Source organism: Pseudopipra pipra, chromosome 24 (genome assembly GCF_036250125.1).
Source record: "Pseudopipra pipra isolate bDixPip1 chromosome 24, bDixPip1.hap1, whole genome shotgun sequence".
NCBI lineage: Eukaryota > Metazoa > Chordata > Aves > Passeriformes > Pipridae > Pseudopipra > Pseudopipra pipra.
Window position 1 is genome coordinate 1,080,916 of NC_087572.1, and position 25,729 is coordinate 1,106,644.

The 25,729-nt window shown below is 56.0% G+C and overlaps 1 protein-coding gene across 2 annotated transcripts; it reads right to left on the bottom strand.

Moving 5' to 3' along the window:
• Window positions 1-370: 370 nt before the first annotated feature.
• Window positions 371-22,937, bottom strand: TFAP2E (transcription factor AP-2 epsilon). Of its 2 annotated transcripts, XM_064634889.1 has the most exons (8): window positions 22,769-22,937; window positions 22,208-22,654; window positions 21,862-21,913; window positions 8,607-8,825; window positions 5,910-6,138; window positions 5,580-5,698; window positions 2,492-2,633; window positions 371-1,926 (listed from the first exon to the last, which is right to left on the bottom strand). In XM_064634889.1, the coding sequence occupies exons 1-8, from the start codon at window positions 22,793-22,795 to the stop codon at window positions 1,641-1,643; spliced, it is 1,521 nt and encodes a 506-aa protein (XP_064490959.1). In that variant the 5' UTR covers window positions 22,796-22,937; the 3' UTR covers window positions 371-1,640. The 2 variants fall into 2 exon arrangements, with proteins under 2 accessions (XP_064490959.1, XP_064490960.1); XM_064634890.1 differs by lacking the exon at window positions 8,607-8,825 and having other exon boundaries at window positions 22,769-22,936.
• Window positions 22,938-25,729: the final 2,792 nt, after the last annotated feature.

Below are 25,729 nucleotides of genomic sequence, written 5' to 3' on the forward strand. Positions count from 1 at the left end.
GCCTGCAGATTAGTGGGGTTCCTTTATCTTCTAATTTATCACTGATACCATGAGGTCCTTCTGCAGGTCTTCACAGACAGGTTTAGATTTGACTACCCTGAGTTGTTCTGAACCATCAGCAGACACATCATCTCACTGCTCATCTCCAGCGGCGCCGGCTGGCCCAGCACCAGGGCTGGGGACTCTGGGACATGAACTCCAGCTCCTGTCACTCCCTGAGCTCCCTCTGGGGTGTCAGGCAAACCCCAGCCACGAAACTGGAGGATTCTTTCTTAAATCTATATAATTCCTATATAATTAATCCACATAATCTGTTTCAAGGTGCAACCACAGAGGCCGAGGATCCTTCTCACAAAGACGATGGAGGTGCTTTCTTCAAATAAAAAGAGGTTTATTAAGAGAATGAGAATGACATTGTGGTGTGGGTGTCGTACATCTATTGCAGCATTAAGAGAAACAACAGCAAGTACAAAATCCTGCAGAACTTCTAGAGTTATCATCATCACAGCCTAGCCTGTCCATGCTACAGTTTGGTGGATCCAAAACTTCATTCCCATTTCTAATGGCAGAAAATCCAAAGATTTTCATCTTTCAAAAAAAAAAACCAAACAAACCAAAACAAAAAAAGCAACCCAAAACAAGCAAACAAACAAAAAAGGCAAAACAAAAAAAACCCCAACTCAGTTCGATATAAATAACTTGCACTGGACATTTTAAAACTTTCAGATTTTAATTACACATAAATAAATATATACAGATTTAGAACAGTTCAGTTTGGCCTGGTTCAAGTTCTGCTCCTTGTGCTTTATTAACTATTATTGTTTGTTTTAGAAACTTGTGTGCTGCTATCTGCAGGTTGTGGAGGTTTAATTAGTCCTGGGTTTAACTTCACCTGCCTTGTCCCCAGCCTCGAGGGCAGCGGTCGGGAGGGCTCTCCTTGGGACCTGGTGGCTGGGGGGTTGTTCCTCCCTCGTGCCAAGGCTTGGGGCTCCTCAGCCCATGGGAAAATCCACAGTGAGTCTCAGTTTGAAGCTGTAAACGGAGTCTGAACCTGCTTTAAATCCAAAGCAGTTCTTCTGGCAATTTTCCTTGGCCTGGCGTTAGGGATGGGCTGTAGATGGGGAAGGGGGAAGGTTTCCTGTGTGTTTGCCTCCAAACCAGTGGATAAATCCAGGTGCAGCCAGTGCTCCATCCCCCTGCCCTTGGCTGCTCCTGCTCTGGGTCTTGCACTGACGAGGCTTCTCCTCTTTCCTCTCAGTTTTTCAGCTGAAGCAAATTCCCGGAGCACTTCAGGATTTCACTACGGGTTTTTTTTAAAAACAAAACAAACTCAAATTGCACATGACTTGGCTTCCTGCATCCACGATTTAAAAAAAAAAAAAAAAAAAAGGCAAAACCCCAAAGCCATCAGCCTGACTTCCCTCAATCTCACTACGTCCATTAGAGCTGTTTTCTTCTTAAATTCTTTAAATCCTCTTTTTTTTTCTTTTTTTTTTTTTTTTTTGCCTTTTCTCTCTTTGCTTCACGAGTTTCCTCCCACGTTCAAACGCAGCAGTTCAGAAAACAGTGCACTGGGGTCTGGTCTGTGCCCGCCCCGTCCCGGTGCCCGGGGGGAGCTCCCAGCGGGGGGAGGCAGCGCGTTATTTCCGATGCTTCACCTCCTTGTCTGACGCTTTGGAGTCCCCGCTGTGCCCGTTCCCCGTGCTGTTCAGGAATATTTTATCCAGCCCCTTGAGGGACTCCACCAGGTAGTTCTGGAAGGCGGTGAGGGCGGCGCAGATGGCCGGGCCCCCAAAGCCGTGGGTTATGAGGCTGAAATGAGTCAAACAGCTCTGGACACCGGGCTCCAGGATCAGCGAGGGGCGGCTGTTCCCCAGCGGCGACCGGTCCTGGGCTATCAGGTCTGCAAACTCCTTGCAAATTTGTCTGAAAGAGAGAGGGTTTGGTCATCAGATGGCTCATGGAGAGCTGCAGGACACAGAATCATAGGATCCCAGGATAGTCTGGGTTGGAAGGGACCTTGAAGATCATCCAGTTCTAACCCCTCTGACGTGGGCACCTTCCACTACACCAGGTTGCTCAGAGCTCCATCCAACCTGGCATTAAACATTTCCAGGGATGGAGCAGCCACAACTTCTCTGGGTGTGTCTGGGGGTTCTTTTCATCCTCCCTGCACCAACAGCCATCTCCTCCCCACCAGGATTTTTCAGCTCCAGCCTGTGGAAAGCTCCCGGGTGCAGAGTTGGAGCCACTGCCACTGCTCCTGCTTTGAAGGGGCACGTGAGGCAGTGCCAAAATGCTCCCCCGTGGTCGTGCTACCCTCTCCCATGGAGGAACCAGCCCTTCAGCCCCTGCAGCACCTTGCTGCTCATCCTCCTGCAGCGTGTGAGCCCCTCTCCTCCCCACAGAAGAGGAAGCTCTGGGGGCCAACGCTGCCCTCCCGGGCTGTGGGCACGGAACACGCGGGTGGCTCGCTGCCAGCTGCACTCACTTGGTGGCCAGCAGCATGTTTTTCCTGGTGTGCAGCTCGGCGGGGTCGGAGTGCTGCCGGCACAGGTACTCTGCCGCCGCCTTGGCCGGGAACTCGGTCTCGCAGACGTACCCGAAGTCCCGAGCCAGGTGAATGGCCTCACCTGTGGGCAGGACAGAGGGACATCAGCACTGAGCCCACGCCCTGGGCGAGGGGAGAACTCCTGCAGCAGCTTCAGCCATCTCACTGGGGGGGCTCATTTCTGGTGGGACTGGGCTGCTTCCCTTTGCAGTGACTGCCCAAGAGCTCTCCCCACCTCAGCTCTTGGTGTAGAAACCACTGTGAGTTTCTCATTCTCCTCTGTGAAGCAATTAGTCCATGTGGGCCAAATGAGCCATTACCTGCTCTAAACAGCAGCTGGCTCCTTCCTTTACTGCCTTTTAAAAGAGCATCAGGAAGGTGCTGGCTTTGGAGCAGGGTGAGGTGTGACTCTGGGCACCTGCTCCGAAAGGAAGAGCAGCAGAGGCGTTTCTCACTTGGGGCCATCCCCTGCTGCACCTTTCTCTCCCTACTTCTTCCCAGATTTCCTGCTTGGCTGTTCCAAACCGAGCAGAAATGGGGGCTGGAGGGTGAAAGAGCGACCTCAGCCCTGTGACCACAGGACAAAGCAGGGCTGTGAGGAAGGGGCAGGAGGAAGGGGGTTACATCCTCCCACAGTGAGCCGGGGCCCTCGGGCTGGACGTGCAGGCAGCGTATCCATCACCCCGTGGAAATGCCCACCCATTGATGGGATTGATCCATCTCCAGTCGTCCCCGTGGAAATAATCAGAGCTGATGGCCATTGATCATGCCCAACACCCAAAATCCAGGTCAGGCAGGCAGAGCTAATTTGACTTGGCCCCCTGCTGCTCACACGTATTAGGCCAGCCATCCTAACAGCATTAACCCAGATCCCAGCCCGGCCTGACTGGATCCTGGAGCTCGGTTAGGGGGAACTGCCCGTGCTTCCCACATAAGGACAGCACTCTCCACTTCAGCTCCTCCTCCAAAGAAGGAGCAAATAAGGTAAACCTACAGAATCAGAACTGCAGTTGTTTGTGTGTCAAAAGACAGTCAGAAAGGAACAACTGCTGGAAAAGTGTTACTGGGATGATAAAAGACAGCTGAGTGAGCCCGTGGTCAGAGACAAGGCTGGAGCCAGGATTTATTTCCTCCATGAGTGTGAGTGGCTGCATATCTGAATGTCTTAAAGGCAATTTGGAGGCTGGATTAGGGAGGTGTCAGGGGGAACAGGGCAACCTGGCTTTGGGAAGAGATGTTAAAGCCACACTGAGCCAGAGCCTGGGGAGGAGAGGCTGCAGGAGAACACTTGGGGGCCATGGTGGGCAAAGCAGCCACAGGAGCCTGCCTGAGGCTCTTTTGAGAACTTAGGGGTGTTTCTGGAGTGCAAATACAGCCCTGCTGCTCCCCTGGGTCCAGGCTGGAGCTGCTCTCATGGAGGAGTTGCTCAAGAGAAGGTGAGTGCTCTGTGTACTCAGTGAGGACTCCAAAGGGAGCTGTTTCTGCCTGATGCTTCCTGGGTTCCCCAGGAGCATCCTCTCCATCTGTGTGAGTGGGTCAGTGTAAGAAAAAATGTATCATCAGCGTTCAAAGAGAAACTCAGGGGCTCTTTTAAATGGTCAGACATTGGGAAGGCAGAGGGGAGAAAACAAATTAAGCCAAGACAGCAAATGTCCAGGAAAGAGGGTGCCTGGGACAGAGGGGCACAAGCCAGTTCTGTGTGAGGGGTCAGGGAAAGCAGCAGCACCTTCCTCTGGGTGGAACATCCCCGGTACCATCACATATTCAGGAGGAAATTACATCCACCAAGCACACATGGCACCACTCCTATTTACTGTGAGCTGGCAAGCAGAAACCAAAACATCAGCAGCCACCTGAACTCAAACTGTACATTTTTCCTTCCCTCCTTTCTTTCCTTCTTTCTTTTCTTTTCATGGAAATCAGCCTTTCATTCAGCACAAACCAACTGCCCTCGGTAACAACCTCGGCCTAATGAAGCGGGTCATTTAATTTGCCGGCGACAATGGGGATGATTTTCTATTCAGGATCCGCAGGCAGCTGCCTGCCCCGCGCCGGGCACGGACACAATGGATTCCGGAGCTCGGAGGGAGGCGGAGCTGTCATTCCATTTGTTTGTGTCCCGTGTCCTTTCCTCCCAGGGCGCAGCGGAGACATCATCATTTCCACGGCGCAAAGAAGTAGGAGGGGAGGAAACAACCGAGTGGCTTTGGGCAGGGGCACCTCACACATCCAGGCGGGGACGGATGCACATTTTCCGTAGCTCGGCCCTTAACGCCGCGCTCCGAGGGCAGGTGCTGCACACCTGAGCTCCACCCGAGAGACCTCGGAGCTGTTCGGCATCTCCTTGGTGTCTCACTCACCCCCTGCTGTGCCAGGGAGGAGGGAAGCACTTGGATGAGGGGCATTTCCTCCTTACGGGAGATGAGGAGAAGAGGCACAGAGCCGGGGTGGGGATGGAGCCCTGACGGAGGGGTCAGCGTTGTGTCCGCAGTGGGGGCACGGGGCTGCAGAGCAGCTGTGGAATCTTGGCAGCTTTGCTCAAGCTTTTTTGTTCTCAGTCTCTGTGACCCAACTTTTAGCACCAGCTCACAGAAAAGAGGGGTACCCTGAGCTCCAGCCAGACCCACTCAGCATCCATGGGGGTGCCTTTCCCACGGGCTGTGGCTGGTCCGACAGAAATGGCCGAGTTTTGGAAAACAGACACAGAACCATAGAATGGTTTGGGTTGGAATAGACCTTAAACACCACCCAGTTCCAACCCCCTGCCATGGGCAGGGCCACTGTGCTTGGACATTGTCTTGGACATTTGCTGTCCTGGTTTAATTTGTGTTCAGCCCTCTGCCTTCCCAAGGGTCTGTTCATTTTAAAGGACGTGTGCTTGGATCAGCATAGAGGCTCACACAGGGGACATTCCCAGGCTCAGCTGGTGGTGACTGCCCCATACTTTAAGCATTCTGGTTTGTGGAAAGCTGGAAATGAAGGGAGTGGAAGTTTTGGCACTCCCACCCTCTGTGGGAGCAGCTCTTACCTTCCACGAGGGATGTCAGCAGGGTGACGTTGGCAGCTTTGCGCCTTCCTGCAGGTAGATTTAACCCAATTTTCTCTAACCTTTCCCTTAAACACCGACCCCCATTTTTTGATTTGGCTCTGAAAAGAGAAAACAAAGGGGGGGGGGAAATTCAATGTAATTCATGTTAAAATAACCATGGCCCCAGTTTAAGCTTTGAGGTTTGAAAAGAAAGAAGAAGAAGAAACAGAAATCCTACTCCCCAACGTACCGCACACCAGAATTTCTCCTCTCTGTTTATCTGAGAGGTAAGAGCTGAACACAGACCCCAGGGCTCTTGGAGCAGCTCACCTGCGGAGGACCCCGCCGAGGAGAGAGGCGTTGAGACACTCGGGGGGCGAGAGCCTCCTCTGCACCTCCCCGACCGTCACCTTGTACTTGGAGGTGGAGCTGAGGAGGGACAGGCGGCCGGGCACGGAGCAGAACACCTCGTTGGGATTCGTCACCCCTCCAACCAGGCCATCCTTGTTCATTGACAGGCTGGAGATGGTGGTGCCGTTGGCCTTCGAGGGGATGGGCACTGGGAGACAAGGAAGGGAGAGAAAAGAGGAGACTGTGGCTGAGAGAGCCCGGAGCCAGGGACGCTGAGCGGTGACTCTGGGCAGCTCTGCAGCCTCCCACACCACGTCCTGCCATCCACAAACAGCAGAACAGCTGCTGGGATGTCTCAGTTAGTTCCCTGTTTTCCTCAATGAAAGAAGAGATGTGGGGTGATGAAACTAAACTAAGTAAAGGTCGCAGAAAGGAAGAAGCCTGGATGCTGCTCTTGCCTGCGTTCCCACACCTCCCAGCTCGGCTGTAATTAAAGCCAGGGTTTTGGACTGGTCTCCTGGAAGGCTGAGGACTGTCCACAGTGTCACTGGCTGGACCTGTGAGCAGCTCCCCTCCCTGCCCCCTCTGGGTGCTCCGTGGAGGTGGCTGGCAGGGCAAAGTGTGGCTGGTCCCCCTGTCTGGGGTGCCGATCCCCTCCCAGGATTTCAGCTGCATCCCAGCTCTGCCCGGCACACGCTGCGTCCCACCGGGCAGGATCAACCCCCTGAGCCACCACCTCCATTCCCTGCCCCAAACCCGGGAGCTGCTGGGCTGGCTGAGAGCTGTGCTTCCAGTGTGCACCCATGGAAACCAGGGGAGAGAGTCTCTTTGCCTTCAGCTTTGGGATTAGCCCCACAACCAGCCACAGCCCTGAACTTTCATCATCCCTCCCTTAAAGGAAGCTTGAGAAGATCAAACCCAATTTATCCAGCACAGACTTCCCTTTACTTAATGGGCAAAAGTCAATTAACACAAGGTTAGGCACTGGTGACTGCAGCATTGCATCAGGCCCGTGGCGTCGCACAGGGAGGAAGGGGCTCAGTTTTCCCATTTGTCATTCCATAAGAAACGTTCTTAGACGCAATAAACCTTTACAGGTTAAAACTGTGGCTGAGACTTGTGCCAAATCTCTTTGGCTTTCATGTTCTGAAACTAATAACCAATTTAACTTGGGGAACAATACAGGTTTTGAAGGAATCCAAAGATCATTTTGTCCCTGGCATTCTTTGTGGTTCCTCGGGAATGACTGTTCCACAGTCAGATGGTTCCTGCAAGTAACACAGCAGCGAATGCCAGGGTGAGGTGCAGGGTTTATAGAGGAAACACACATGGCCAAAACGAAACAGAAAACCCAGAATTAATAGAGGAGGGTACAGGGACTGGACCTCTGAGGGGGTGCTTACAATCAGCACATTGTAAATCCAGCTCAATGACTTTTAGCGTGGCAACAAAAATCAGCACTTTACATAAAAATGGCTCATGTTTTAAGACTAAAGGATGAATGGAAATGAACTGAAGGACGTGGAGTTTCCTCCCAACATGAAACTTAGACAAAGTCAGGGAGTGAAGGGCGGGATGCACCAGTACCCTGCTGGAACCAGCAGCTGCAGTGGGTGTTTGCCATGACTGAGGCTGGTTCAGGGATGTTCAGAGAAGAACAAGTACAGGAACATCCCCATGAGACATAGGAAACCAAAACTATTTCCAGGAAGCAGCAACTTCAAAGCTTTCTTCCACAGTCCCGGAACAGGTTAGGTCAGTCTCCAGGGGATCCTACAGAATCAAAAGTCACAGCGTGGTTTGCAAATACCCAAAGCCCTGCAGGTCCCGGTCCCAGCGTGGGGGTTCTGCTGCAGCAAGGGCCACCCCCCAAGCCAGCCCCCCTAGGGGGGAAGGTGTTGCCTGTAGTGTCATATGAAGGGCTCTGCATAAGTGACCCCCTCTGCCAGGTGTGTTGTGTGTGTGTCTCTGTGCATGCCCGTGATCATGCAGGGGCTGTGTTCGAGCCGCATGCGTGGCCAGGGACCTGCACACACCGAGGGATGGCAGAGCCATGCAGGGAGAGGGATTGTGCCTCACCACACACCCGAGGGACACGGCGTCTGGGGAGGGGGCAAACCCATCTGGCACCAGTGAGAGTTAACACTGGAGCCCACGGAAAACAGGGCTGGGGAGGGGTTGGGTGCGTCTCCGGTGCGTTTGCTGGTCGCCCCACATGGTGGGGAGGCACGGGTGATGCTGATGTGCAGCATGGAGACACCACAACGCTTGGCAAACATGGACTGGAGCTTTTAGGGATGGTGCTACTGCGAGAAACAAATCCCCTGGAAAGCTGTGCCCCGGCCCCAGTGCAGTGGGGTCGGCCCCGCTCCAGGCCACGAGCAAACGGGGCCAGGCACTGGCAGTGAGCATGGATATTGGCACTGCTCTTCTGCCTCCAGGCCTCAGCCGAGGCCACAGCCCCGTCACTCTGGGCTCGTGCAGTGTGGGACAGGGCACCTGTGTCACAGGGAGCACACGAGGGGTGAGAGAGGGGCAGAGCAGGCGGCAGTGCTGGGAACTGAGCCGGTCCCCGGAGTCCTGTAACAGCTTCATCCATTAGCATTGCCTCAACACAACAAGAATAAACAAAGCCACATTCGCCATTAGTTATGAATTATTGTTATTTGGCCTCACCTGCTGCTGTTTGCCTGGTCTGATCTGCAGCTTGTTTGCCCATAAACATGCTGCAGGAGGGAGACAAGCTACCATTAAAGCCTGACAGCTTTGTTTCCTTGGCTTTTGGGGAACCAAAATTGTCTCTTGTCATCTGAGTAAACCAAAAGTCCCCCTCGATCTTCAGTTGCTGCTTTCCCGTTCCCGCAAGCAGCAGGTGATCGGAGCACCTGAGCCAGCCTGCAGACAAGAAGGAAGCATGAGAGCGGGCGGGGGGCTCAGCGCGCGGCCGACAGCCCCACGCCCCCGGCGCCGACCCCCTGCGCCCTTCCCGGCCGGGCCGGGGGGCTGCAGGCTCCTGACCCCGCCGGGGCTGCTCCCACAGCCTCCTGCCGAGGGGTCACCCCGGCCACGGCGCAGAGGAACGACCCACGGGAGCCAGACGGGGATTTGGTGACGGGGTTTGAGGCACTGAACGGCCCCAAGCACGAGTGGGGCCCCCGCGGGGCAGGGGGGCAGCCGGGCACGGACCCAAACCCCACGGGGTGCTTTGCAGCTGGGAATAGAAATGTCACATCGTGTCACTGCACTGGTCACCTTCTCTGAGGTTCTCTGTGATCAGCCATAAGAGACACCCATTTTTGGCATGGGGGAGGACCTTTTCCACCGGCTCTCACCCTGCTCATCCCCCTGAACCCTGACCATGGGTTTTCAGCAGAAACATATCTCAGAGATGCTCGTTCACACTTTACACAGGTTGACAAGGGAAGGGTGGGATCCTGGTGCCCAAACCAGTGCCCCTCTGGCCCTGCCTGATGAGAGGGATGGGGCACACCTGGGTCACCCCACCACACCCCAGGAAGGTATAAAGGGCAGGGTACAAACGGGGTTTGGGCTAATTCAGCCAAAGAAAGGGGAAGGAGATGTTAGCCCACCAGCAACTGCTCAGAAAGCCTCTGGGAAGTGGAAGGTCTTTCTCTCTCACAGCCATCTTTGCCATCTGCACTTATTATTTATTGAGGCTTGGTTGCTTCACTCTGCCCCCCTAAATTTTTTTGCTCTCTTCTTTAGCTGCCAAGTGTTTTTTTCCCTTTGGATGGTTGTTTATTCAGGTTAATCCTGCTACATCTAATTCAGCAAATCCAGGTGAGCTTGGCTGCAGATTTCACCAACTAAAGCCCCTGTGAAGCACTTTGACCTGCCAGGCTCCTGGATGCAGGTGAGCACTGTGGGGCAGCCACAGCTCAGGGGGGTTGGATTGGAAACGGAAAACTGATTTTGGAAAAAGGTTATTCTGGCAGACCTCAAAGAGCTTCATGCATTACTAATCCTCAGCCTGGTGCTGGTACAGCACCAGCCACCAAAGCCATAAAATCACTCCTGGCTCGAGCCGGCTCCTTAGTGCAGCTGGGGAAAGCTGAGGCACAGAGCAAGTTAAATGATTTACCAAAGATCAGGTACATGGGCATGATCTGTGTGTGTGTGCAATTCCAGCCTGTGGGGATGCCTCTCTAAGCAATCCAGGCTTTAGCTACTGCCCAAGTGCTGGGAGGGTCTGTGCTGCAGACTGACCAAGCACAGCCTCTGTTTTTATGGCTCTGGGTTTTCTGTCGGTGCTGTGGGGTAGAGCTGTTTGTCACCACATTGTCCTGGCCCGTGGTGCTCTGGGGTTTTGGAGCTGGCTGCTGGGAAGGGCAGTGTGGCAATAGCAGGTGTACAGCCCCTTGCTGAGTGTGGGAAGGGAAACAATTCTCACTTCTTCTGTACAACGTCCCAGGAATCGTGTCCATCAGGCTCAGCATCTCTCTGCTGCCTCTAACACCCCAAGGTGCCCCTTGCAATGCACCCTGTTTCAGGTGTGTGTTGAGCAGCAGTGGAGAGAGACACGAACTCCCACATCAACCACCTGCCTCAGTGCTCACAGCAGGTACACGTGGCTTCGTCTTCCCTGTGAACCACAGGACTTGTGATCTCCCACCAGAGGTGCCTTTTTTGTGCTGAGTCAGCTCTGGTTTGTCTTTTAAATGTACCCTGGGTGTAACTGGCAGATGATGAAGCTCATACAACTCCATCTGCTGTGGCACAAAAGCCCCTGATACAGAGAGAGAGGGTGATTCCAAACAGTTCTTGGTGCCCAAGAACACCAAAAGCTTCATCCCTTGACTTCCCTGAGCTGGAGGACACTGCTTGCCTGGGATTGTCTCCCTGTGTCTGGCACAGCCAGCATGGAATTGTGTTACAACACAGGGCAGGTCACCACCCCAATTTGGGCTTGACTGTCTCCAGCAACAAATTGGAGATAATAATATAATATAATATAATGTCTACCTGGGAGGGATGCTGTGATACCCAATTAAAACTTGCCAAGTGATCTCTGGTGAGAGCTTTCTTCAGGTGAGAATTCCCTGGGTGGCAAATGTAGCCAGGAGGAGCTGGTCCATGGCCTGAGCACAGGATGTGATGTGCTCCTTGGAGCAGCAGACAAGCGTGGAAAGGCAATTCCCATGAACAACACGAGGTCCTGGCACCTCTGGCGATGCTGTGGGTGGGATGGAATGTCACAGCCGTGTCTCTGTGAGGGTTTTTCAGGAGACAGCCAGGAGAAAGATTAAAACCACTTCTGAATGGATCCCTCGGCTGTGAATCCTGTGGATGGAGCAAGGAGCCTTGTGCCTTCAAAGTGTTCCAAAAGAAACCACAAAGTTTCTGCCACTTCTGTTCCGGCTTGCAGAGGTGGGTCCCTTGGCTTTTAAGTTCCAGGTCACACAGAAGGAGCAAAACAAACCCATTCTTCAAAGACTTTTACCTAGAAAGGCTTGGAGAACTTCGTGCTTTTCCCTGAGGAGTTCCAGCACAGACCAATCCACATCCCTGGGCCTCCTCCTTCGCAGGCTCTGGGTTGAGGATGCTCCATGCCCAAGCTCCTGCTCTCCCGCCACTTCCTCATCTGTGTCCACAAAAGTTTGTGGCTGAAATTACCCCTGTGATTCCTGGAAATGGCCACTTAGATATGTAAATATTCAGTGAAAAAGGTGCGTTTGCAGCTCGGGCTCTGCGTGCAGGTGCTGCCGGGAGCTGCAGGCGCCGGTGCCAGTGCTCGGGGTTTGGCAGCACAACACCGACCTCTGGGTTTAAGGGAAAAGAAACTTTGCCTACCAAAAAAAAAAAAAAAAAAAAAAAAAGTACTGACTCATTTCCACAGGAGAAATGTGCTGCCTGCTTGCAAAATGATTCGTAAGCAGGAAAATCTGTGGTACTTGGGAATTGAGTTGCTTATCGTGGTGTTATTTGTTCTGTTCCATTTCCAGCTGGAGCTCGGGGTGCTGCGAGGGGAAAAACAAGTCCAGAGGGAACATGCAAATCGCTGCCCGTCTTACAAGTCAGTTTTCTTCTCTCCTCAGATGCATTACAGGTAAATTCTCCTCCTCAGGAAGGCGGAATCCCTGGAATATTGGAGCTTTTGTTGAGACGTCCCTTTAAAAATTAGGGTGTGCTACAGCTGAGATTGCATTTTAAAGAGGTATCAGTGAATAGCCCCAGGAGACAACCTGGGATAAAGCAATCGCTCATCTTCAGGCACCGCAGCGCTGTCTCCAGGCCCCCCAAAGCCTCTCAACCCCCCCGCCCCTCTCCGGGGCCGTGCCCGGGTCAGCTCGGCTGCCCCGGGCATCGCTGCGGGACAGACACCGGAGCCGTTCTGCGCTGCCAGGGGACACCGGCACCCTCCAAACCTGCTGCAGGTGCCGAGGTTTTGCTTCCACGACTCTGCAGCTGCGGTGAGAACAGCCCCAAGCTGTTTGCCCCCTGCGCGGGGGTCCTGCCGCTCTGCCCCGCGCTGGGCGGGCAGCGGGGGAAGCTCTGGCTGAGGGATGTTTGAGTGCAGCCCCTGATGGAAGTGCTGCAGAGGTGAGGGATCGCTGTTGTCTTCCAGGAAGAGCTGTCAGTGAGCTCACCTAACCTTCTTTTGAATGTCTCTGATGTAAATTATAAGATGGGGGTACATACATAAAAAATATCGGGATGTGGGTGTGAGCCAGGGGCAGCTGCTCCCGCCATCCCTCTAAAAGCCCTTTTTCGAGGAGGAGGTGCTGCAGAGTTCAGCTGCTCCAATTTCCTGGTGTTTCAGCAGAGAGGTATTTATTGATGGTCCAGGGAAGGAGGTCAGAGCCATCAGCTGTATTTCAAACCCGCACTCTGTAATTATCCTCTCTTCCCAGAGGGGATTATACAGGTATTTTCTTTATCTTGAATGCACAACCTGAACCAAGTCCCCGCGTCAAAGAGCCTCTCTAGGAACCACCGTCATCGGCCTTTTCAAATGGAAGGATGGAAAGAATCTTGGGTTTATCTCTGTGCTTTCCAAATTGCTGAGTCCTGATAGGGAAATGGATCTGGGACCCTCTCAGGAGAACAGGGATACAGCCTCAAACTATTCCCATGAGAAAGCTGATCAGGAGAGGTCCCATGCCTATGCAAAGCTCCCATATTTAACATTTTGTTTCCCATGCAAATCAATTCATCAGGTTGGGAGAGAAATGTGAAGGTGCCATGTGACATTAATTGTATTTTTCTTTCTGTGCCTCTGTTTGACCCAGCCCTGGCCGTGTGTCACTGCAGGTGTCTCCTGGGGAGCTTTGGGAGCTTTTGGGAAGGTTCAGCCTCCCCTGAATCACTGGGTACCATGTCTTGGTTAAGGATGGTCCCTGCACAGTGCATTGTGTCTTGATAGGAATGGCCACCTGATACAATATTAAAATTTACTCAGGCCCCTGTGCTTCTGCAGGGCTGGGGAAAGGATTAGTAAGAGCTTTGCAATTAATAATTTCAGCTAATGCATTTCCCTGCTCTATCATTTAGGAATGACTCGGCCTCAAATGTGCTGCTGTTCAAAAGAGTTGGTCAGTTTTTTGGAAGCTGCTCACAATTAATTCGTGGTGGGTTCCCACACATTTCCCTTCCTTACTTCACTTTGTGGAGTGGGTTCTGCTGTCTGGGGAGCCCCTGATGTTGCAGCCTGAGCAGTAACACCCCATTGGAAAGCACAAAATATCAGTGATTAAAATGTGCCCTTAAACAGTGAAACCCAAGTGTCTGAACCTTCGAAGGGAATGAATGAAAAGGATTTGGATTCTGCTTTTGAATGTCAAAGTGTGTTGGCACCTGTTTTCTACGCTGTTGGTTAGAGGCTGCCCTGACACAGCGACTTCACTGGAGAAGTCAGTCTGGTATTTCACATTATTTCCCTCCTCCTGACTCTAAATTTTTTTTTTCCTGGACCTGCAGCTACACCCTCTTGTATCTACACCAGAAAAACAACTATTTAAATTTCAGTTCAATTACTTAACAACCACTTAAAATTCAGTTCAAATTCTGCTTGTGTAGAATTCACGTTTCACGGCACAAACCATGCTGGTCTCGGGAAGGCAAGAAACAGAAACGGGAGGCTGGAGAGCCCGAGGATTTAAGCCAGAGGAGCTGGAAACCCACACAGCTCCACTGTGACACCAAGGGAAGTTTCCCTGGCTGTGCAGCAGTGAGTGCTCCCAGCCCTGCACACACCATCGTTCTGCCTGTAGCATCAACCACCCCGGGTTTATTCCTTCAGCAGCAAAAAACATTTTGGCACCTGGTCTATGGGATCTTTATGTGTTTAAACAGTTTAATCCACTTTACAGTATCATGCTTGAGAGATTTTCCCCTGTATTCCCTATAGATGCACCTGAATGTGTGGCTGGGATCTGCATAAGCTAAAAGGGGAGAACAAAGCTGTGGTGTCTCGGTGAGTGGCGGCGGATCCCGTGGAAGCCACGGTGATGTTCCTGTCAATTTGTTAAATGTATTTAGATTATTGAAGGGCAAAAGACCCTTCAGCAAAGATTAGACATGAATAATAATTTAAAAAAATTCTTCTCTTCATATAGAGCTCAGTGCCAGGCTGCAGAGCTGGCAGGATTTTGGTCAGGGTCTGACCACAGCAACGTGAATCAGCGGCTGCTCCGGAGCCACCAGCCTGACCAGGAATCCCTCTGGGGACAGCACTGCTCACCTATTTTCACAGAGAAAATGCTTTTACTTTTCCTTGCTCAGATGCCTTGCGTTTCTAAAACCAGTGTGTTGGTGGGACAAACCCTCTGATGATGGTTTTTCAGTAGCTGCCCCATCTCTTACTAGCTGGGAACTTGTACTTGGAGTCACCCTGAACACCCTCAGTCAGATCCCCTGCTCACACCTCTCCAGCCCTGGGCTGCTGGCCCTGCTTTCTCCCATGCATGTGGCCACCTTTGGGCTCCCAGGGAGCCCTGGGGACATGCCATCCCTACACAGGCACCTCACTGGGGACACCACTTGCTCCCTGGGACCTGCCTGACCAGTCTGCAGGGAACAGGGCCTGACCCCATCCCTCGTTCCCTGGCGCCTCAGCACTGGGGTGACTGATGCCAGATAAATGCCTGAGATAGAGGGTGGGGAGACTCAGCCCGGCTGGAATCCCAGGCACGCACAGCAGACACTGTGATGGATTTTGGGGCTGTGGTGGTGGTGAACCTGCTCACAGGTGGTGATCCTGCTCCTGAGCCGTGACACGCTGTGTTCAGGGATGTTTAATGACAATGTGTACCTTGGGCTCATTTCCAGCAATTCCCTCTCACCTCCCGTTCTTCTCTTCCCTTTCCCACTGATCCACAGCACTTCACCTCTCACCAACCAGAAGGTGATACCTGGACGTGGCAGAGCTGGGCTTGGGACGGGGCACAGAGACGAGAGCTGAGCACGCAGCAGTTCTGAGCATCGCATCCACATTTGCTAATTAGTTCCTCCATTAAGAATTAAAATAAACAAGCAAATGGAAGGACAGTAAGGGTGAGTAATTCCCTGGATCACACAGGAAAGGGTGGGATGGTTTAGTGGTTAGGGTGCTAGTCTAGGACTTCAGAGAACCTCATTTAAGCTCTTTGAATAATTAAGACAGATTGTAAACTTTTTTTTCCTGAGATCATATATCTTGGAATATTACTAAACTGAGAGCAATGGTCTGTGTTTGCCTCTGCTCTGCTGCAGGTTTGGTGTGACCCTGGGCTGGAGGGACATGGGTGGGTCCCTGTGGGTCTTGCCCGTGTCTGTGCTGCAGTGGGTGGGTGGCCTGTGGGACCCCACAGAGGCAGGTGCTTGTGGTGTGGCACAATCTACAAAAATAAGATCTTGGCACCACCTCCTTTGCAGGGACAAACACCACAGGGTGTTCCCTGGCCGAGGCTGCCCCATTGCCAGCCCACAGGTGAAAGAAGCAGCTCCTGTGGGAGTCAGGGTGGTGACAGCTGCCACTGAGCTGCAAAAATACCTCACACACAAAAAATACCTCCTCAAAATGGAGGGGGAGATGCTCCAGAGCCAGCCCAGCATGTCTGTAGTACTGTCTTGCTGCTGTCCATGGAGAAGTCTCCCCTGGAGTCCAACTCCTGGAGCAGAGGTGCTGCTGTTTTGACTCACGCCACACGCCGAAAAGCAACCCAAGCTGGCTTTTCTGAACCTACCCTTTAAGAGCTGCTCTTTATTTCTAACAAAGAAAAAAATTCATTTAAAAACATCTAATTAAACAGTAAGTCATGACAAGGTACATGAAACTTGGAGATAACACATGCCTGGGAGGCACTGGGGAGGTTGAGACAAAGCCCAGCGCCTTCACCGGTACCCGCGTGTGTTATCTCACATGAACACACACCTGGGCTTATCCTGCTGCAATTATAGGACATTAAAAATATAATTTTAATGGAGGAATGGTGATCTGGATGCAGTTCAGAGTAAAAAACTTTCTTTCAAGTCCCTCTGTTTGATTAGTAGGTGTTCCTGCCGTGTGTGCACGAGGGGGAAGCGCCTGCATCGGGAGGTGGGACCGTGTTTGGAGGAACGCTGCTCTATCTCCCGGTGTGTGTGAGGGCTTGTCAAAACTTTAAAGCATTTGTGAGCAGTGCTAAGGCAGCAAAGCTACCAGTCAAGACCCGGCTTGTCCCAGGTGAGCCCCTTTTCCCACTCAGGCAAACTTCCACCGCAGATGAAGCTGCAGAGAGCAGGGAGAGCTCCTGGCTGAGCCCAGCACCCTGCAGCTGAGTGGAGGCCAAGTGCCTCCACCCACAGCCCTGGACAGTCCTTTCCAAGCCCTGTCTTTGCAGCCCCAGGTGTTTTACAGGATGACTTCATTTATTACCTTGCTCATCACAGGAAATGATGTTTATCTAATCTACCACTCTTTCAGGATTTTTTTTTTTTCTCTGCCACATCTGGTTTCTTACATTTCTTACAGCTCAGTTCCTCCCTGCACCGAAACAAAGGAGAAATGGCACCTCTGCCACCACACCAGTGCCCTGGTCCCACCAGCACACGGAGCCCATGGGGAGACTTTGCATCAAAACCTGGAGCTCGCGTGCGGTGGCGAGTGGATCTAAGGATTTCGGTCTTAATCTCCCTCCTCTGCCGCATTCCTTAGTAGTGACAGCTACTTCTTGCAATATTCTTGACTGTGGGCTCTGAGGCACAGCTTTCCATCTGTCTGTCCAGCATCCAGCCAAACAGGTCCACATTCCTGAGCAGAAACAGCTAGCACTGCCACTCGGAGCAGCTCGAAAGCCTCGGGTGGAAATCGGAACGACTTCCACAAACATGAGGGAGAGTGGCAGCGGCCAGACCCACAAACACAGGGCACAGGGGCAGGACCAGACCCACAAACACAGGGCACAGGGGCAGGACCAGACCCACAAACACAGGGGACAGGGGCAGGACCAGACCTACAAACACAGGGCACAGGGGCAGGACCAGACCCACAAACACAGGGCACAGGGGCAGGACCAGACCCACAAACACAGGGGCAGGACCAGACCTACAAACACAGGGCACAGGGGCAGGACCAGACCCACAAACACAGGGCACAGGGGCAGGACCAGACCCACAAACACAGGGCACAGGGGCAGGACCAGACCCACAGACACAGGGCACAGGGGCAGGGCCAGGTCCCGCTGCCCCACCATGAAGCCTGGGGACGTGTGCCGTGCGTGCCAAGGTGCCAGCGCGAGCCCACGCTGGTTCCACCCTGCTCTGTCTCTACTCCAGGTTGTAAAATGCCACAGCCAAAACTCGTGCCCGCGAGCGGGTGCTCAGGCCCCCGTGGCTCACCCCTCTCCCGCTGCCACAGGGCCCTGGTTCTCTCTGACCCACCGCTGGCAGGACCCCTGGCTGCTCCCGCACCCCAGCGTGTCTCCGGGTGCCAGGGAAAGAGATTTATATTTTTCTTTGTAATAAAAAGGCTCTCTGAGAAGCTTTCTGCTGATCCCGAAAGGATGTGAAAGCAATAAAACCCCTCCTTATTTTACAACCAAGCTGCAGGATTTTTTGCTGCTGAGTGCAGGGGCCTAACGCTTGATTTCATAACCAGAAAGTCACGCTCTCCTCGCCCAGCTGAGGGAAGGACCCGCACCAGGAGCTCGGGGCTCGTTGGGCCTCCAATTTTATGTCTGGGGGGGTCTCACAGCTGGACCTCAGTACTGACCTGGGTGACTAAACACCAGGGAAGCAGGTGAATGGAGCAGAAAATGCCTGAGCTGCCGTAACCTAAAGCAGCCAGAGCCCTGGACTAAACTTTTTCAGAGTTAATTTTAATGTTTTCAAGTCAAATATCTCCCTGGTCTTATAAAAACTCTTGGGAGGAAAAAATAAATTAATACTAACAGTAATAATAAAACCACACAAACAAAACAACAACAACAAAAGGACACGAATGTTTCTGAAATACTTTTGGAAAAGAGGGAGAACAAACAAATGTAGGTACGAGATATTCATAAAGGCTCTGCTGCCCTGTCCAAGATTTTATCCATTTAATTCTCGAGCTAGATCTAGCCCCTATTTGTCACGACAGCACGGGCAGAACTCATCCTCCATTTTTCTGTCGCATCTCTTCCCACTCCAAGCGAATTCCCGGCTCTGCCTCCCTCGCACACCTCACCCCGCAGCCGACCCGGACACCGCACATCACCCTTCACCCCGAGGGACGTCCACGGGGATAACGAAACGGAGCCGGTCCCGAGGGCAAGGGTGGAAATGGAGCTTTGAGCGCCTGTTTCCAGCCGGGATCTGCCTCCCCGGGCTGTCCCCGCCGCCGGGACCCGGCTCTGGGCGCTGCTCAGTCACTGCCGGGACTGCGGGTCGGGGACCCCGGGGGGAGTCCCCGAGCCCGTGTTGGGGCGAATATCCCTTGTTCTCTCCCCACGCTGCTTCCTAAAGTCCGGGTTACCTGCAGCCAGGAGCGCTGCGGGCTCGGGGGGGGGGGTGTCAGCACACCGCGTCTCTGAGATCCCCACAAAATCCCTGGAATTATATTAACGGCTGGAACCGTGGAAGTTTATTTAAGAAAGAAAAGGGGGGAAAAGAGACACGCAGCCAGGGATGCTCCCACAACACGCTCCGAGGCTCCGGGCGGCTCCTTCCCCGCCCGCGGCGGGGCCCGTCGGTGCGGGGGGACAGCGGCAGGGACCCTCCGTGAGGGGACGGTCCTGGAGCCCCGGGATACGGGACGGGACCGGCTGCGGGGGCAGCGCGGGGCTGCGGCCGCTTCCCTCCCGTCCCGGGCTGTTCCTGACTAAACTCGCCTCCAAGGACGGGAGTTAAAGCGGGATTTGGGGATTTGGGGAAGGTGATTAATATTTTGTTGAACCAGGACAACAGTATCTCGGCAACTAATTACGGAGAGATGTATCTGTTTTCACAGGCACAGATTTCTATCAGGTTTCTATCCGACGGCCATGCCGTCAGGAATTCCAGGGTTAATCGGTATTTGAGATCTCGACGCGATTTAGGACAAAACTGCGCTTTTTAGGGTTTACCCTCACTCCTTGCAGAGAGGAGGTCCCCGAGTCTCGCTGCCCACCTGCCCTCTCCTGCACAGCCCAGGACCCTCCGATGGTTTTAATTTAATTGTATTTTTTCCTGGGGTGTCATTCACCCGCGGGGCCCCGGGCTCGGTCCCGTTGGGGCTCCAGGACACAGCTCAAAGCTGGAAGAGCCAGAGGAGTAAGAACGACCACGCATTATATATTTTAAAAAATTAAATAAAGCCGAATATGAAGGAATTTGTTCCCCAGGCTGAGCAGAGAGCAGCGGCGTTTGATCGGGCATTCCCGGCTGCAGCTTCTATAATTCCTCAGCTTTCTTGTGAGCCGAACTCGCCGGTTTTGGGATTTCCAGGGGTAGGGAAGAAGGAGAGCGGCCACCGAAATACGGGCGAACGAGCACTGGAGCCCCGGAGCGGTGCCGGGACAGAGCCCATGGTGCTGCCGCTGCCCCAAGGAACCCCCGGTGCCTCCGTCCCGCCCCTCCCGGGGTAATCGCCCGCGTCCCCCTGCAAACACCCGCCTGGATTTGGATTTATCTATTTCTCCAGCGAACTCGGGGCTTCGCGCTCCAAACACAGCAAAAGTAATAGAAAAAAAAAAATTTAAAAACCGCCAAACAAAACGACAACAATAAAAATAATTTTAAAGGGGAAAAAAAATAAGGAAGGGGGAAATATATATATTTTTAAAAAAAAAAAAGGAAGAAAGAAAAAAAACAAACGAGAACCGGCGTGAGAAGAGCAACTGTCCGTGGGCACGGGGGATGCGGGCGACCTGCTCCCACCGTGCCCGCCTTCATCCAGGGATATTTAAATTTTATTTTTCCTTTTTTTTTCCTTCTTTCCAAGACCAGAGGACTGGAGAATCCCTAGGCACAAAGCTGGTTCCAAACAACAACAAATCCCCTCGACAGGAGAAGAAAAATTCTAACTAATGGCGCGTTTGGAAAAAGGAGGGGAAAACCTCAACAAACCACTGTAACTCCAACCGAACTTCCAGACAAATATTGGCACTGCGGGGTGTTTCCCGAGGGCTCCCGGGTGCTGCTGCCCGGCCCAGGCCGTGGAGGAGCGGCCGCTCCCGGCCCACGCACCCCGCAGCTCGTCGCGAGCGTTCCTCTCTCCCGGGGGTTTGATGAAACGCCTCTCCTGCGTTCTGATTAAAGCTCAATTAATGCGGGTCGTTAATGCCCCGCTGGCAGACGCGTGTTCCTAGAACAGCCATTTCCAGGGAAAAGGGGCTGCGGCGAAGCGGGAGCGCCGCTCCCCCCGTGAAACGATCGGTGGCGGCGGGGGAAGAGTCGCACAATTGGGATATTTTTCCCGGGTCCCCGAGGCCGGGCAGTCACCGGGGGTTCGGTACCGGGACTGTGGGGCTGCGGCCCCCGCCGGGCCCGCGTTACCGGACCCGGCCCGGCGGCGGCGATTCAACGCGTCCTTCCCATCCCCACATTTCTGTAAAAAATCGCGGGGAGAAGCCAAGAGCAGCGCTGGAATATTCCATAGGAGGGGTCGCCCCGAGCACCGCACCGATCGCTCCCGGCCCAGACCCCGTTCCCGCAACACCCCGGCGGAGGGTTCAATACAGAAATATTTTAGGGAGTTGAGCTGTTCTACCCACGGGTTGGCTGGGAAGCGGAGGGGCCGCTCAGCGTGCGGGGGAGAACCATAGATGGGAGACCCCGAAGGCCATGCGGGACCCCTGCCCCGCTGGTCCCGGAGGGAGAAGCTGTTCCCCCCGCTGGTCCCAGAGAGAAGCCCCGTTTCTGGAGTTGCAGACGGGGGGGTCTCCGTAGGCCTGGTTTTGCCGAGGCGGGGGGCGACCGCCTGGGGGGCTGCGGGACGCTCCCGTCTGCAGGGACGGGCAGCACCGGCCCCCACGGCCGCGCCACCTCCTCGCCCCCGATAAACGGGAACGGGCCCGATCCCCGCGGCCCGGGGCTGTGGAAGCGGTGCGCGGCCCGCGCTGCCTCCCCCGCCGCCGGGCGCGGGGCTGCGGCCGCGGGTGGCGGGACCGGGAGCTGCTCCAAGCCCCGCCAGGGCATCCCCGGGGCTTCCCATGCAAACCGTCCGCGGCCGCCGGCGGGGAGGGCCCCGGGGCTCCGCGACAACCGGATCCGCCCGTCCGGGTCCCTCTGCCCCCGGTACCGCGAAGGAGCGGCGGCCGCGGTACCGCCCCGGGGAGCGCCGCGGGCCGGGGGCGGGTGGGCGCGCTGGTCCGCCAGGACCCCCCGCTTTCGTTTCAGTCTCGCCGGGAACGGCAGCGAGTCCTTCCCGACGGGCGGGGGGCGGCCTGGCGGGACGGCGGTCACGGGGGGAACCCGACGCGGGGGACCCCCGAGGGCAGGAACGGGCGCGGAGCCCGGCCCGGTGGCGCGTCCCGCGGAGCCGCCGCGCTCTTACCTTTCTTGATCACGGACTGATCGAGAAGGTTCATCCCGCCGTCGTCCACGGCCTGAAAGCACCGAGGAAAGAGCCGTCAGCCGGCGGCTCCCGGGACGGGCGGGCACCGGGACAGTGCGGCCTCGGCCCGGTGCTCTCGCTGCCCCTGGCCAGGAGGAATCGTCGAGGCACGAACGAGCCCCGGTAACGGGGATGCCAGCGCGGCGGCCCTGCTTGCCCGGGGGTACGGACGCCGCGGGGCTCGACCTGTCCCGACCGGGAGCCCCCGGGCACACAGGCGGCGGGGTCGGTCGTTCCCCCCCCAGCCCCCGGGCACCCTCCCGGCGCTCCCGCCGTCCCCCCGTACCTGGATATCCTCGATGCCGTGGTGACCGAGGCCGTGGAGGCCCAGCGGGCCGTCGGCGAGGCCGTGGCTGCCGTCGGGCAGCCCGTGGAGCAGACGGGGCACGGCGGGATACTCGCGGCGGGGGTCGAGCCCCAGGGCTCGGTGGGTCTGCGAGAGCAGCCCCGGCTCGTCCTGCCGGCCGCGCTGGGGGGGCCAGGCCGGCTGCTGGTGCTGGTGCAGCGGGCTGAGCGCCGCGTACGGGTCCGCCAGGTGCGGGTAGCCGGGCTCCTGGCCCTGCGGGTAGGGCAGCGGCGGCTGCGGGTACGGCGGGGGGAAGTAGGGCGGCTGGAAGTCGGCGGCGGGCGTGTGGCAGAGCGGCGGCGCCGAACCGTAGGGCGCCTGGTTGAGCGAGGGCAGCTGCGGCAGGCGGGCCCCGGCCGGCGCCCCGGGCAGCCCCTCGGTGCGGTCCTGCGGCGGCGGAGACAGCGCGGTGAGGTGAGGTGAGCACGGACCCCCGACCCCCCGTCCCATCCCGTCCCGTCCCGTCCCGTCCCGCCCAGCCCGCGCCCGTCCCGCACTCACCATGCCCGGGTAGCTGTGCACAAGCATCGGTGCGGGCCCGCGGCGAGCCCCGGGCGGGCCGGGCCCCGGGGGTGCCCCCGTCTCCGCCCCTCTATCCCGCCGAAGCGACGTCTCCCATCGCCCGCCCGCTCCTCTGCGCCGGCCCCGACTCCATGCACGCCAGTTATAGCGGCGGGGGCGCGCCCGCCGCCCCGGGAGCGCGCGTCAGAGCGCGGGGACGGGGACGCGCCGCCCGCTCCCGCGGGGCCCCGACAGCTCCCGACAGCGGGACGGCGGCGGGACGCGGCCGGGGCGGGGGGCGAGGGGCGCCCGCCGCCCCCTGGGAGCGCAGCCGGTGCTACCCCCGCGCCGTCGGGCGGCCCCGCTCCCCGCAACGCTCCCGCGGTACCGCACACCCTTCCCCCGGTGCCACCCCCGGGCCCCCCCCTCCGGGCCGCGCCGACTGAGAGCCCTGTCCCGGAGAGCCCCGGGCCGCCCCAGGACCGAGCCCCCAGGGTCGGGAGAGTCCAGGAGTGCGGGCTGAGTGTGGGGCGGTGGCGATGCTCTACGGTTTGACTTTATTAGCCCGAGCCGGGAGCGGGGCCCCGGCCGGGAGCGCACCGAAGGCCCCGGCGGCAGCTGAGACTGTCCCCGACGAGGAGAGAGAGCCGCAGCCCGGACTGGGGAGAGAGAGAAGTGTCTGGGGGTGCTCCGGGCCTGGCTCCCTACCCGAGGGCGGGCGCCGGCTGCGACAGAGCCAGGGGAAACCGGGGAGCACCGACGGGCAGCGTTCCTGCCTCCCCGCCCTCCACCATCCCTCCCTCCTCCTCTCCATCCCTCCCTCGCTTTTGGGCCCTCCCTCCGGGGCCGGGCAGGGCGAGGCGGGCCCGCAGCATCGGGTCCCTGCGCGCGGCACTGGGCACGGAGCACCGGCGGGGCGAACCGGGGGGACGAGGAGGCCCCGCCAGCGGCGCAGAGTGACCCCAACGACATCTATCCCCCCCGCCATATTACGCCCACGCAGCCGTGTCCCCACGGACCCACGGCGGGGCGGTGGTGCCCCGCACGGCCCTGCGCGGGGATGCCCACCCGCACGGGCACACTCGCCCACTCTCACGCCCCGACACACACTCGCGGCGCTCGGACACCCGCGGTCACGGCTCCCCGCAGCCCACGGGCGCCGTGGCCGGGCTGTGAGGTGGCGGGTCCCCGCGGTCTCACCGTGCCACCCGCGGGGCGCCCGTGGCTGGGCGGGAGGTTCCACTGGCAGCGGGTTTTGGGCGAAGCAGAGCACAAACCCTTCACCCGCAGCTGTAACACGCTGTGCAGTGTGATCGACATCAACAAACACAACCCCACACTGCAGTTAATTTAATTCCACTCTTCCTGCCCCGAGCTACAGCTCCCTTCATTTTCATTTTTCCTCTGAATTCCCACAACTCAGACCTCTTTGATTTCCAGGTTTAATTAACAATGCTCATTAAATGAATTTTTATTCATTTCTTTTAATATTACCCTGCCACCTGTCTTTAGGAGGCAAGAGCTGATCGTTTATTCTAATTTATTTCTGTTAAAGATGGCATTTAAGGGAGGGAGGAGGGATGTGCAGAGGTGTAGAGGGTTGATCCATTCAAATCTCTTCATCCCCCTCAAATGCTCTTCAAGGACGCTGCTCCTGGAAGTTCTGTATTTATTTTCCACCAGATCCGTTTCATTTGCTAGGAAAAATTGGATTGGATATGCTGTATTTTGCAGTTATGTTCCAGTTCATTCTTAACATCCCTCACTCGTCTAGTCCGTATAATGCTGAGTCTTTATTCATCTGAAAGAGGTGAAACTGTGCAAAATCCAGGCGGGAAGGGCTGTGAGCCGACCTCTGTGGGACCGTGGGTGAGCAGGAGGATGGTCCCTGGCAGCAGCTCAGAGGGAAATCATGTTTCCACCCAAGAATGAGACAGAGCAGAGGAAACCTGCAACACTCACAGACAAAGGGAAGGAAAAACAAAAGGCAAAGCTGCCCCACTGCCACCCACAGAACACGCTGGGCAAACCGGGCTCGTGGCGACACGGTGGGCTGGGGTGAGGAGCTGGGAGCTGTGGGGTTGTAGGGCTGCCAGGGGGTCTCGCCCTCCCCAGCCCAGGGCAGCGGTGCCCAGGAAGGAGACAGGGACCTGAGAGCACCCAAATAGTACTTGCAAGATGGCCAAGTCCCTCCCTGCCCCAGCCCCTCTGTACAGCACCCACCTGGTGAGGAGGGCAAACCAAACCCCTGGGTCTCTCATGGCAGGAGGCACCTCTTAAGCCACCTGTGGTGACAATAAACAATTATTCACTTTAACCTGCTGTTCCAAGGCCCCAGGCAGGGCCCAGGACTGTTACACTGGGGGGGGCTGCACACAGGATGTCCCAGCAGCTGCCTGGTTCTGCTACTGGTTCAGCCTGGCCAGAGCAGTTGCTGGGGTCACCTGAGCACAGGACACTCAAACGTGGCCCCCCACTGCCTGCTCTTTATCCAGCTGTGCTTGTGTTTTGCTCTTCCAAAGGTCCTTTGTGTTTGCTGACAGCGACATGATCCTGCTGAGGTCCTCAACATGAGAGCTGCCCCCTTGCCCCCCTGCTGTGGGGAGCATTTTCTGTGGATCTGGGCCAGGTCCCCACCCAGGGACCACTCGTTGCGTTTGCACCCAAGCCAGAAATCTCTGAAAAACTGGTTTTGTAACAAAGGTCCCAGAGCTCCTTCCCAGGAGATCAACGTGTGTGTTGGCACTTCCAGGAGCATGTGAGGGGCTTGAGGCAGCAACCTCTGCTCCTGGGGGTCAGCAACAGAAATACCAACCGAGCAGAGCAGTGGGAGCACAGAGACAGGAGTGTGTGAGCAGAGCTCTTCCCCAGCCAACGATGGACCAGTTCTTCTCCAGAAACCCAGCTCCCACCAAGACCTCAGGGAAATGCACACTGCTCCTATCAATTCCCAAGTCCCTT